At 50.0% G+C, this 14155-nt stretch overlaps 1 protein-coding gene across 1 annotated transcript in view; it reads right to left on the reverse strand.

The window, feature by feature from the left end:
• LOC146865664 (myosin-6) overlaps window positions 1-14155 on the reverse strand; it is a 353172-nt gene that overhangs the window by 23192 nt on the left and 315825 nt on the right. Inside the window, exons 35-37 of the mRNA XM_085632498.1 lie at window positions 13640-13765; window positions 13150-13425; window positions 7583-7678 (exon numbers count right to left, since the gene is read on the reverse strand). Coding sequence (XP_085488624.1) covers window positions 7583-7678; window positions 13150-13425; window positions 13640-13765 — 498 coding nt within the window. The remainder of the gene's footprint in view (window positions 1-7582; window positions 7679-13149; window positions 13426-13639; window positions 13766-14155) is intronic.

The following is a 14155-nucleotide window of genomic DNA, read 5'->3' on the forward strand; positions in this document are numbered from 1 at the left end:
GTGTCATCAATGTCAGCGATGACATCATGATACACGCTAAAACCATCCAAGAACACAATGAACGCCTTCTTCAAGTGCTACGCCAGTTGCGGGATGCAGGCCTCACTCTTCACCGAGAAAAATGTGAGTTCCTACGCCAGGAGCTACAGTTCTTTGGCTACACATTCTCCACGGAAGCGGTCAACCCAGACCCAGAGAAAGTTCGGGACATTAAAGAGGCCGTCGCTCCCACCAACGTCACGGAAGTTCGCAGCTTCCTCTGTATGCTAAACTAGTGCGGGAGATTCATCCAAGGCCTGGCTAACATGACACTACCGCTGAGGGAACTCACCAAAGAATCCACCACCTGGAGGTGGGGCCCTGAACAAGCCCAGGCCTTCGAGAAGATCAAGGAGGCTCTTTCAGAAGCTACCACACTGGCATTCTTTGACCCCAAAAAGCTGACATTAGTCGCAGTGGATGCTGGCCCCATAGGATTAGGAGCAGTCCTCCTGCCAAGAAGGAACCCGCAGGAAGATTGGACACCCGTGGCATTCGCCAGCAGATCCCTCACTGAAACTGAACAAAGATATTCCCAAATTGAAAAGGAAGCAATCGCTATCCACTGGGGGTGCCACCACTTCCACCTGTAAGTATACGGAAAGCCTTTCGTAGTAGCAACAGACCACAAGCCGCTGGTGGCACTCTTCTAAGGAACCTCGACTAAACCGCCGCCACGGATTGAGAAGTGGATGCTGCAGCTCCAGAACTATAACTGTAGAGTAGAGTATCAACCTGGGTCTAAAAATCCGGCTGACTACCTGTCCCGCCATCCTCGGCAGGCCACAGCGCAGGAAATGGAAGATGCAGCTGATACCGAGGAATATGTCAGGTGTGTCGCCGCTCGATCCTGCCCCATACCCATTTCCATGGAGAGCCTACGAGAAGCGACGAGCCAAGACGAATGTCTACAGCGCGCCAAGGTAGCCCTCCGGAACAGCAGCTGGCACAGAGCCAAGGAGGAATGGAAGAGTCTAACGGCCACGGCACAACGGGTGATGGATACAAAAGCAAACAGTCGTACGACTGACCACAGGCTAAGCACATCAGAAGATTAAGTACAGGAATTCATATATAGTCTGTGCAATCGCATCCGGAGTACGTCGTACTTATACCCCACTGGAAACCAGATAGATACAAATTTGAAAAAAAGGATGGTGCACCAGCATAAAGTCAAATTAGTCCATGTGTTTTCCAATTTTAATTTCTTTAATAGTTTTTCAGTTATAAAATCTTGGACATCAGCCAACGGGTGATGGACAGTCTACACCACGTCAGGGACGAGTTCACCGAAGATGATACAGGGTGCCTGCTGAGGGGGCATCGGCTGGTGATTCCAACGTCCTTAACCCAAGAGTGGTGGACCTTGCACACATTGGGCATCAGGGCATGGTCAAAACAAAGTTGCGGCTTCGCACCAAGGTGTGGTTCCCGCTGATGGACGACCTTGTGGAGGCCACGGTCCGGGCCTGCACAGCTTGTCAAGTAACCGGGGAGATACCCCGACCTGCTCCGATCATTGTGGAACCCAGACCGAGAACCCCGTTGTCTCGAGTGAGTCTTGACTTCGGCAGCCTTCCGGATGGTTGCCACACATTGGTGGCCATTGATGACCACTCCAAATACCCGGAAGTTGAAATAGTGTCAGTACTCAGTGCCACGGAGATTATACCAAAACTCGAGAAAATCATGGTGGCCCATGGCATCATGCAGGAACTGAGAACGGACAATGGGTCTCCGTTCCAAAGTCAAGAATTTGCATCATATATGCAAGCCCTCAGCATTCACCATCGGAGAATCACCCCTCGGTGGCCCCAAGCGAATGGGGAGCCTGAAAGATTTATGCGAACACTCAACAAAGTGATCCGGATTGCGCATGACAAGGCCCAGTCTTTGGAGCTGGCCATATTCATGTTTCTTAGAAGCTATCGTCAAATGCCACACACAACAGGCATAGCCCCGGCTCATCTGTTAATGGGGCGGGTGGTCACCGACTCAATCCCTCATCACCCGGAGACTCCCAAGGACAGTCTCATAGATGCCCGGTGCCGTAAAGCACACGCGCATGTCAGCCTCCGGCGAAGAGCCACGGTGCCCAGCTTCCAAAGAGGGGACGTGGTACTGTTCAAAAACCGAGTCACCAGTGGAAAGTTTCGTCTGACCTTTGAAAAAGAACCCTGGACGGTGGTGTCCGTCAGGGGAACCCGTATCGTGGCCGCTCGAAGGAGAGAGAGAATAACACGGAATGTTTCACACTTCAAGAGATATCACCCTGAAAGGTCCGGACAGTCACCTAGCCAAGGGGAGAACCATCCCAACACGCGTGTGGTGGAAGAGGCCAGGCTACGTGGAGCCGAAACGGGGCCGGCCATCGAAGAGGCGGGAGAAGCCAGAGGGCCCGAGACCCAGATGCCAATTCCGCACCGACGAGCTAATGAACCAGTGGCGGGCGATGACAGCCACTCTCAAAGGGTTGTGGCCCCTACCGGTTTGCCAGACAGCGGGAGCGGGGACTCTCAGAGCCGTGGCCTGTCGCAATACCGCCTGAGGGGTAATCCTGAACCATCCTGCCGGTTGAAAGACTACCTAACGTAAGACTATTTTATTTTGGGTTTTTTGAGTGCTGTTTTGGGGTCCGAACATTGGCCTGGAATGTGACGCTAGGCTGAGAGCTGACTCAGAGGGTTTTAGCATCAATGTTGGTCTTGATGTTTGTTGGGGAGGAATGTAATGTTGTGCCTGTGACGCAACAGGCGCGAACGTTAGCGTAAGGGTCATGTGACCCTAAACATGAATAAAGTTTGGTCGCGCGCGTGCGTACGCGACTAGGGCTACGACCGCGAGACCAGCAACAAAACGAACACTGGCTCCATCTTTAATTTAAGGCCTCGACCCTAGTCGCGACCACAGAGTAGTCCTGGGCTCGCCCGCGGCACCGCGGTAGCCGCAGGACATTACAGCGCGGGTCCGGTGTCCGCGTGTAGGAATAGCTCAGATCACTCAATCAATAAACGCCAGAGTAGAAAAATTCTAGAAAAATATCTGTGCAGAAGAAACAGTAAGACTCTCCAAGGCACCATTAACATATGTTTACTGCATAACTGATTTTAAAAATAATATCAGGGTCTCTGTTTCCCTGTCTTTGTCTGTCTGCACCGGTCCGGTCGGGGGTCGTGTCGTGACTCGTAGCGTGCACCGTTTAGCACTCCATACAAATCGCTTGAAACTAAAATTAGGGTAATTGTCCACCTGGAATATGTTTACAGTAATATATAACCTAGCTGCACTCTGCGCAGAGTTACCATAGAACACATGGAACTTAATGTATAAGTGGATTTTCCTGAAATCAAATCAGCACATATGCAGTTCTTTATATAGCGTGAACTAGGTCCCTCAGAGTAATATGTTACTAAATGTAATCTAGAATCTAATTTTTGCAGCCTGTATTCGCAGGCCAATTCTCGCCGTCGGGTGATGTGCCTGTATGGTGGGTCTGCGCACAGAACGGCCGCAGTAGGCGCTATAGAAAAGCCCGTCTAGGTGCATCTGAACAGGCTGTATGGAGGCCGGTCTGCCTTTATCACTCCAGCAGCTCCGTCCGGGATCAGGTTTGAGCAGGAGACTTTCATCACCAATAAAAATACTTTTTTGTTTGTTTCTGAAGCGGCCAGTGGATGGTCCTATCTCTGCAGCTGGTGCGCCCTTCTCTCCTGGCAGGAGGCAGGGAGGACCCCTGGCCTGCGCCTCATCTCCTAACACAGGGTGGATAGATTAATATTTTTTCCAAATATTCATTGAAATCCTGTATCCTCCCCTCAGTGACAGACTCAGGTATTGAGATAGAAAGTGGCTCAGTAAACGTTTTGGGCCAGAAGTTGAAACTGTTCTTCTTCGTTGCCTCATCTCCTGCAGGGATCACCTGTATGCTGACTGTGCTGATTCCCAGGAACTGCTTCAATGTCACAGCTCCTAAAACGTCACTGTCAGCAGAGCGCACATTTGTACAGCCAGAGGAATTATGCCCCACCCAAACACTCTGGCTTTTCCAGCGCCTCCCATCCACCTGAACAGCACCCCTCTCACTTCCCAGGTCATTGAAGTGGCACTGTCCGCAACTCTGACGTCCAGGGATGCTGTTAGTACAGGACCTTGACTCATCTGGTTGCTGACCCCTCCAAAGCCTTAGGTCAGCACTCTACTGGTCACTGATAGGAGTCAGGCCTAGTTCATCTCATGGAAGCCCCATCATGAGGCTGATCACACTTTAGATATAATATTTTGATGTAATATTTGACCCTGCCGGGGTGGTCCGGTCTTGACCTTCTGCTGGTGTGATTAGACCATTATTCTAACATTACTTTTGATAATGCTTTTTGTAAACTTCTTAGGTGCAAATGTACGAAAGTAAGCCTGAAACCATTTGGCTTTCCAGTTGGTGACCGTCCTAGATTTTGTCAATAACAGCGATCCTTCAAAAGCCTGTCCGCGTTCCGCTTTTTGATATTTTGGGCCGTAGTGCACTTGGCCCTGTTCAAATGAACGCCCAGGTAGGTTTGTGTCAGATCTGTCCCCTGGTTCCTCCTCTGTTAGCACTGCATAAATCCCCAGGCAAATGGAGTGAGTATAACATCACTGTCAGAGCATGTTATCGTTCTTGCTTGAAGACCTATAACTGGACTCTGGGCTCAATCCCCCATACATACTTTTCCAATTACTTTCTCTGTGTTGCTCATCTCATAAACAGGAGTCACTTGTAATCTTCATGCACCGATACCACGTGCGGCAGAGGGCCTAGCATGTGCACAAGTGTGCCTGAAGAAGTGAACCTAGTGTGAACACCCCAATGTATCTGTGGAGTCGTCGTACACCGATACCACGTGCGGCAGAGGGCCTAGCATGTGCACAAGTGTGCCTGAAGAAGTGAACCCAGTGTGAACACCCCAATGTATCGGTGGAGTCGTCGTGCACCGATACCACGTGCGGCAGAGGGCCTAGCATGTGCACAAGTGTGCCTGAAGAAGTGAACCCAGTGTGAACACCCCAATGTATCGGTGGAGTCGTCGTGCACCGATACCACGTGCGGCAGAGGGCCTAGCATGTGCACAAGTGTGCCTGAAGAAGTGAACCCAGTGTGAACACCCCAATGTATCGGTGGAGTCGTCGTGCACCGATACCACGTGCGGCAGACGGCCTGGCGTGTGCACAAGTGTGCAGTGTGTCTGAAGTGGCGACAGTGCACAGATTCGTCGTGCAGATATCATAAATACAGGACCTGGGTGTTCGCAGCAGCGTGCGCCGTGTTTTCACGTGCATGTGTACATTATATGTCGGAGTGAAATACTGTACTTACCAACTGTAATTATTAGGATACTAAGCATGTACTTATAAAAACATGCGTGGCCCTTTCGAACACGCACGCCTTCTTCATGGACACATTAAACTCGGTGCACGGTATAAAACCAAGTGCTGTGTGCTTCATGTACAAACGGAGGCGCGGGTTGTCGAAGTGTTGGCGTGGGCTGTTTCTGAGAGAATAAAACACATTTATCACCACAGGGGCGCTGGGAGCCCAGAGCGTTTTGGGAACATGTATGTGTGAGACAAGAACAGACAGTCAGTACGCACCTTGTATCGGTCCGCTGGGGACCCACAACACACGTGTCACAGACGACGCAACGTGTGTTTTTGTCAACAGGAGTGTTGTACATGGAATACTTTCGAGTAACGGGGTTTACTGCCCTGCAACCCTCACCATCTCTTCCACCGTACAGCGCTCTGACACGGCGATGGGCATGTTAGCGCTTTATTACACATAATAAGTAAAAAAATATATATACATAGAAGTCTATCCGAGGGCAAGGTACTTAAGTACAGTACCGGGGCACCCCTCTCCTATTAAAACAAACCTAAAGGTGTCCTGTCTCATTTACAACAAGCATCTACAATGCAATGGTCTCGGCATTGGTAAAGTTAGAGCTATTGGCATTGCTCATGACATTATTTCTGTTTCTGTTTCTGTTTTTGTTTTTAAAACATTTAAAGAAACGGCATTGTCATGAGCAATGCCAATAGCTCTAACTTTAACAATGCCGAGACCGTTGCATTGTAAATGCTTGTTCAGACCTGATGCTGCCTCTTGAGTTTGGGAGTGTCTTTTCCAGATGTTGTTGGGTGATATTCGGATGCCTTCTCACAGCGACGTGCTCACAGCACTGAACGGAGTCACAGCACTTGACCTTATCGCCCATGCCTTTCGCTTGGCTGCCCTCAGCCCGCTGGATTCAGTGCGTAATCCCGGAAGGTAGAGAGTCCTTTCCTGGCTAATCGGGTTTAGGCACTGAGTATATACCACGTTTAATTCTGAGCCACGCGAGCTGACTTGCGGCCTCCTCCTTGTCTCCAGGTCTCTCTGTTATGTTCTTGAAGCTGCTGCCTCACAAAGGTCCACTGTTCGTCTCAACCATATACACGTAAGAGGAAGAGACAGTTTCTCATGAGTTTCAGGCGGTTTAAAAACAACTTTGTCTTAAAGCTAAGGCTGCAAGTAGAAATTCCGCACACCCTGTGCCTACTATATCCTTAAAATAGGACACTACAAAATCAACTATAACACCATATCTAGTTTCAAGTGCACCGAATGTAGAAAGCCTGAGGTAAGAAACAGTGCTGTGTGTTGGCGCCAGTTTAAAAGTGACCTCATGATAAAAAAAACAAGGGATGGAACGGGTAGGGTTTCATAAAACACGGACCGAGGACATAGCCTGTGATCTGCATACGGGACATTTTGTATTCTTCCACAAAAAGGAATGGGCTTTGTGACACCGATCCCTTTGGCAGCGAGGCTGCTAGCTAAGGATTTCCCATGGCAATAACCCAACTTGAGGCAATGGACTACGTGTGGTGGATGAGGCACATCTGATCGTTTTCAGGTGATGGCCCACGTTGGCCACACTTTTAATGACTATCTTAGGCCCATGGCGAGTTGCCTGGGTGGTACCAAGGTGGGTGGTATTCCTGCATTCCGGATTACTGGACGTGGGAACACTGGGCCTGGTTTTATCAGGAGCGGAAATGTACCCAGTAACCTGAAAGATTTTAACGAACAGATGCCACTGGCTCAATCCTAGTGAAAAATGTCCACGAAAAGGTCCCAAAATTGGGAAAAACCTGGGTATTTGACCTGATAATTCTGGGTTCCACATGTTTTCTACGCTGCGGGGCCGGATCTTGGTGCAGAAATGCAGTTTAGGAATCGTTAATTCCAGTCCAGCTCATGAAGAGGATCCTTGTCTAAAATGTGTGCTGAAAGAAGCATCAGGTCTAGCATTGGAGGCAGGAAAGAAAGGGAAAGTGACGGTGAAATAGCTTTGTAAAACAAATATGAGATAAAGCTGAAAAAGTGCTCATAGAGAGCAGAAAGAGGAAGGGAGAAGGAAAAAAGGAGCGGTAGATTTGCCACCAACTGCATGCCCTCTTTTAGTAAGATATGAAAGATGCGTCACTTACCACCTTCTTTGCCTACCCTTGTGGGACAGTCACTTACCGCCTCCTCTGCCTGTCTCTTGTAGGCCTTCACTTTCAGCTGCAGTTTGTCCACAAGGTCCTGCAGACGGGTCAGGTTCTTGCGGTCTTCCTCAGTCTGAGAAGAACAGGAAAGGCGGGCTGTCACTGCTGCGGCGGGAACATTCAAGAAGCACATGTTCTTGTCCACATTTCATCCCACCCATGTCTGGTCATTCCACCCCAGGTACTTGAGCTGGAAGAGCAGAGAAGTCCAGCCAGTAGATATGTGCTGCCTTGTTAGAACTGTCGGACGGCAGATAAGTGGCTGGCTTGGTTCCTATAAGCCATACTTGTGGACTATCTGATTTAAGCTTCTGCTACGAATGTGTTGTTATTTAAAGGCTTGGAATGATCCCCTGTATTTAAGGCTTCCTGGAAGGCCTCGCTCCATAGCAGCCGCTGTGATGGACCTGCACCCAGCAACTACAAGCCCACAAAGCCATTTTCGAACAGAGTTGATCAAAGCCGAGCCCTCTTATGCCTCTCGGTCCTCGAGGACCAGCCCTGCTCGACTCCGTTCTTCATCCAACACTACAGAAGAAGAGGAGCAGCGGCACCATGGGGAGCAGTCAGCTCCTCGCCAACACCACTGACCGCACAACCAGGAAGTCATGCCCAGCGAGGGTGCCCCAGTCAGACCTTTGGGGCCATATTTGAATGTGGTCAGACAAATCCAGATTGCCTCTTGCTTCTAGCCTTTCTGGGTCCTGGGTGATCCCACCCCCTCGAACGAGTCGTATAAAGGCCATGAACAGTGCACAGGTGGCACAGTGGAGCAGTATGAGCAGCAACTTGGTGGAGCAGTCCTCTCCCCAGCTAACAATGAAGGTCCATTGCTTAGTACACAGGCACCACCAGTGTTCCCCTACCTGGCCTGGGTAGCCATCTTTGAACAGGGTCAGACAGTGTTGAATGCCCTTCATGGCACCATCTTTCCTTGAGGATTCTGTCTTCACAGTGGGACCTGTAAGGCTTCTCTTTCTTGCTCCTCGACTGAGGCCAGCAAAGGCCACCAGCCCTGCGGGGATACTAAGAAGAGCAGAGTGGAATACTGACTCCGCTGCTAAAACCATCACCCGTCAGCACACACAGGTTCGCTATGCTATGGCGGTAATCTTTGAATTGGGTCAACTGGCTCGAATCCGCGTATGCTGCCTCCCTCCTCTGGTCCGCTGATCAATGGGCTTCCCATTCCTTCCCTCGAGCAATGCATCGAAAGCATCGAAAGACCACAGGAGGTGCACAGGCGGTACGGTGTGGTGCACGAGGTATGTCAGTGGTTGGCCACCTTGGCCCGTGCCCTTTCCGGCTCCCATGGTTCTCCAAGGTGTTATGGTCAGTTCCTCCTTTGTCCCTCAGCACCATGCCCCGTGCCATTGACTAAACAAAGGACACCACCAGTGTGAGCCCCCTGCAGTGGATTCATCTCTTATGGATTGTGCACTAGGCCATTGACTGTATGACCAACTGAACTGTGCTCCAGTCTATTGAGTGATCTGTACCCTGTTGAATTGGTACCAAAAGATTGAGTGATCGGAACAGAACTCTGCTGCATGCCATCCAGTGAAGTGTGCCCGGCTGAACTGTAACTCCATATGCCATTTGAACCCTCAGCTCCCCACTGCCTGGATACTGTTGAACTGCACCCTCTGCTTAGCGTAACTTCTCCGCTAATCCCGCCCCCACTGTCATCATCGTCCCTGCCGCCCCCCCACCCCCCGTCCACCTGTTCCCTTGTCCTCATAGACTTTAGTCCTAACATGAAGAAATGCGAATCGGAGCGCTTTGTGGCCTCGTCAGGTGTATGAAGCGATACATCAATGGTGCTCTTCGATACAAAACAATCAAGTTATTTTCTCTGCCCAAGTGCCCCAGACCCCTCTGCCTCCAATGCCTGCTCTAACCCAGAGGTCTTCGAAGTGGCGGGCGTGTCTCCTGGGGACTGCAGTTATGGTCTGTTTGGTGCTCTACTATGCAATTCTGATGGGTCCTCCCAGTTAGGCACAAGCTTGCTTTGTTTCTAAAAGCCTTTGATTAGATCTTGCTTCCACATGATCCCTTTTTAGGTCTCGCCTGGCGTAGACTGCGCATGCGCAGTCTTGCTGGCGAGATTTAATGAGTTAGGGTAGATTTCTCTAGTGGGCTTTAAGCCCCGCCTCTCTTTTCCATTGGCTGGTGTCAGCGTTTATGCTAAACGGTGGCCAGCCATTGGAAAAGAGCGTCTAGTGACGTACACTTTTCTCTTTTAGAGCCGTCCCAGTTGGAAGAGAGTGGATTGAAGGTTTATTTTTCTGAATTACTTAAAGTTGCCGATATTAAACACCTCGAGTCAAATCTGTTCTCCGTCATGCTGAATTCGGCAGAGCTGTCGTACACCGCAGACACCGGAACAAAACGTACATTAAGTAAATTAGAGCCGTCATTCGGGTTATTGTAATCCGAGGTTGGTGCAGCAGAAACTAAATCCTGTGACTGAGGCAAATTGAAACGTGTTTTACAGTCTTGTGTCCACCCCTGAAGAGCTGCGCCTGCAGTATTTTAACGTTGTCGTTCAACTTTGCCCAACGTGCGCTTAAAACTTACAGCAAGTTATAGCATCCTATACGGAGTGTTGCATATGGTTAATTGCAAACAAAATAGCTGAAGAGCATAGGTGGAGTGTACTGAGTGTGTTCTGCTTGATACGAACCCTGCGTGCCTGGCATGCAGTTCTGTCGTTGGGCGGTAATGTCTGCTTTTTGCAAAGCAAGGAGTGCTACTTCTTAAGATGACCATGAAGGGGGCTTGTCTTAATGAATGATGTCGCCGGTTAATTGGAGGTTTAGCTGGTTTTGAGAGCTCAGCAAGCACAGGACCCCGTGGGCAAGGGAGTGAGCAGAGACCGTGACTATTGTGATATGTAAAGGCACTTCTTGAAGTTCGAGTCTTAGCAGGCACGCGTTTAGGACGGGGAAGTGCTTGAGAGCAGGGCCAGCTGCAGTGGAAACACGTCGAGGGGGCTGTTGGGCAGGACGGGGCTGTGGTGTGTTTGACATTCAAGGCACCAGGACAGGGCTGTCTTTTAAACCTGGTATAGTGAGGAAATAGGCTTAGATACACCCGAGCGAAGGGCTGTACGAAAGTGCACCTTTCACAACTTCCCCATATGTGACAAACATTACAGCAACAAGCATTGGCATAGTCAATAGGTCTCGCCTTTGGGACCTTATAAGTGTTTAGCCATGCAACAGTTAATGTTGTTGCAGTAAGGATATTGTGCTGCATAACTAAATACTTAAAAGGTCCCAAAGGCGAGGCCTACTGGCTATGCCAATGCTCTTTTGGCTGGTTTCCGGGTCAGATGAAGGGGCATATGACACCTACCCCCACCCAGACACCTACAAACCTAGCACCCAGCAGAAGGCCACCGCCACATTCCCGGATGTCACAAACTGGGCCAGGTGCAAGCTTCTCGACCCTCCCCTCCCCTCCAATTTAACTCGAAGATAGGTGTCTCGCAGGCAATAGGCCTTCTTCCCACTCCTAGCCCTTTCAAACTCCCAGGGCAGGAGGCCCTGCATAGCAGGCCTCTGCCACCCACACTTCCATATTAGACTTGGGGGGGGGAGGATGTACCCCAGGAAGGTCCCTCCCAGACAGTAGGGGTCAGGGTGATGGCGTGTAAAGTTGCAGGATTTCTCTAAGCTCCATCCTAGGCTCACTGCTATGCCTGAGCCACCCCTTGAGTAGAGGCTTAGAAACTGTGCACATGCCACCTCCCCCACTGCTGTATCATGACCGGGAACAACAGACTGCTGGGGATGCTATCAGCCACCTCATGCCCAGTGGAAGGCGACCTCTTGGCACACACCCTGACCCCCGGCTAACCCACAAACAGCCACCACATGCGTGGATGCAGATTGACACTAGACGTGTGGACTGCCCCAGCTAGCTCCAAGACCACGGGCATCATGGCTCTGGGCATGCCGCCCTGCTCCCCACAACTCACGACAAGGGGCAGTTGGTGTCCTGGCATACTGCCTTCCGCCCGGCCATCACCCATCTAACATGTGACCCAAACAAACAATATTTTGCTTGCTCAGGGCAGCGGAGTTCAGCTATAAGTAGATCACTATTCTACCTTAATTGCTCCCAAAGAAACCGCAGACTCCATCCTCATATCTACCGAGTGACTGAGCCTCGCTCACTATTGACCCCTCGCACCACCACAGATTTGGTCCTCGGAGTGACTTCACCTCTAAACAGACCTTCAGTGACACTCTCCTCCCAGCTCTGGACCCGCACAGTCTCCTAAGCACTTTTATGCTTAATAGATCACACCCCACCCAGACGCTCCTATTACCTGTTAACTCAGGATAAATAGGCAATGATACCCCTCCTAGTCGTTCCAAAGTCTTTCATAACTCTTCTCTCTAGTGCCTATCCAAAGTACTTTAAGGCACTGGTGGTCATAGCTGTGCTCAGTAAATTTAGTGCTGACTGCTTTGCACTTTTTCCAAGCTCTCTTTCTCCATACTCCTTCTTGAATGCCTAGTGTGTAATCTGCTTACTCCGCCCATTTCTCCAACAACCCACTCAACGTGCTCACATCAGGTGTCCACCAGCTCTGCTCCACAGACTGCCATTGCGTGAGCATCCAACAACGTCACCTCAATCTGTCGCCTCTACTGCAATCTACTCCTAGCTTCAGAAACATTTCAGCAGCATTAGACACAGTCCACTGATCAACTCCACTGATTACTCCTGTATCTTGAGGCCTCACTGTCCTGCTCTTCTCTGTCTCCTGGGCTCTTCGCACTCCTCAACAACACACCGTTCTCAATGGTTGTCTAACTGGGCACCGCCTTGTGTCTTCTTCTTCTGTCTATCTACTTCACCTCCCTCTGGGACACTGGTGAATCTCTTACCACCTGCACGCCAGTGGCACCGAGACCCTTTTCTCATCCCCAGATCCAGTCTTAAATCTGCATCTCTCTGATGAATATTAGGCACTGGATGGCCCGACCCACCCCCACCACCCTCATGCTTACGCCATCCAGTTCTTCTACTGCCGGGTTAGGCATCTGTCCCTAATCAATTCAGCTTGTTTTTGGTTAGTCATACATGCAATTCCCTTAAGTGAGGGCCTTTCCTCATAAGCAGAAAAGGGCTTTGATGTAAGAAAACCATATCACATTGACAATATCTTTCACTTCAACATGATAAAAGGACAATACATTCACAGTCAAACATGGCTTCCACATCATCCAGTCTTCTTAGAAGCCCAGCCATAGTACCTTTAATCTGGATAGCTCTCCCTGAAGTTCCTAATCGTTCTTCTAGGTAAATAATACTCCCCTTCATCTTTCAGTCCGTTCTCTGAATCCTCGTTCCAAGCCTGGTGTCTTTGGCAACCTTCCAGAATCTGCCCAGAAGCTCTGTCTTTGTACTGGCCAGGTTCATTTGTGTGCCTAGACTTCCAGAATGTATCTGAAAGCCACCCCCATCTTGTAAGAAAGTAGATGTCTCCCATCTTCCGGGATGCTCTTTGAGGGCCAGCTTACATACCTGATAGGTCAGCTCCTTGACGCGCCTCTCGTACTTTCTCATGCCCTTCACAGTCTCAGCTCCACGCTTCTGCTCGCCTTCCAGCTCGTTCTCCAGCTCCCGCACCCGAGCCTCCAGCTTCTGCAGCTGCTTCTTGCCGCCCTTCATGGCGATCTGCTCGGCCTCATCCAGCCGCTGCTGTAGGTCCTTGATGGTCTGCTCCATGTTCTTCTTCATGCGTTCCAGATGGGCGCTGGTGTCCTGTTCCTTCTTCAGCTCCTCGGCCATCATGGCCGCCTGTGGGAGAAGACATCACAGAGTCAAGCATACCTCGTGAGTGCAGCTGGCCTCTGATAGTAGGGTAACAAGACCAGTTTGTGATAGTAGGGTAACTCTGAAATAGTAGGGTAACTAGACCAGTCTGTAATAGTAGGATAACTAGACTAGTCTGTAATAGTAAAGTAACTAGACCAGTCTGTAGCCTATGCAAAAAAGTGGAGTCAATGCATACATCAGTGATGGCTTTCTTGGCCTTCTCCTCTGCGTTCCGACACTCCTGGATAGATTCCTCCACCTCGGTCTGTAGCTGCAACAGGTCTGCGTCCATCTTCTTCTTCTGGTTAATAAGGCTGGTATTCTGGGAAAGTAAATAGACAGCAGTGAGTTTACCTCTGCTTTCCACCCGCATTGTGAAGCTTCAGACGGAAGAACCAAATGTCATCAACCATGATCCATTGGGATTCCACCTCTACCGTGGATGGGCAGTGGCGGTTCTCCGCTGTGGAAATCTCCAATGAGATTCCTCAAGACACAAAAAGTATATATTGAAATGCTTGAGACAGTGCTTCTTAAGCACTCAGAATTCAATAGGGCAGCACTCCATTCCACTGTTTTCTGATTGTGCCTTCATAGTAGAAGAATGTTGGAAAACGAGGCAGCATCTGTGAGGCCTGCACAAATAACCTGCCTACATTTGTCCTTCACTGGGAACCAAACACCCAATTGTAGCACCTGACTCTGAGGGTAG

The sequence above is a fragment of the Triturus cristatus genome, chromosome 2_1, assembly GCF_964204655.1.
Source record: "Triturus cristatus chromosome 2_1, aTriCri1.1, whole genome shotgun sequence".
In the NCBI taxonomy this organism is placed as follows: Eukaryota; Metazoa; Chordata; class Amphibia; order Caudata; family Salamandridae; genus Triturus; species Triturus cristatus.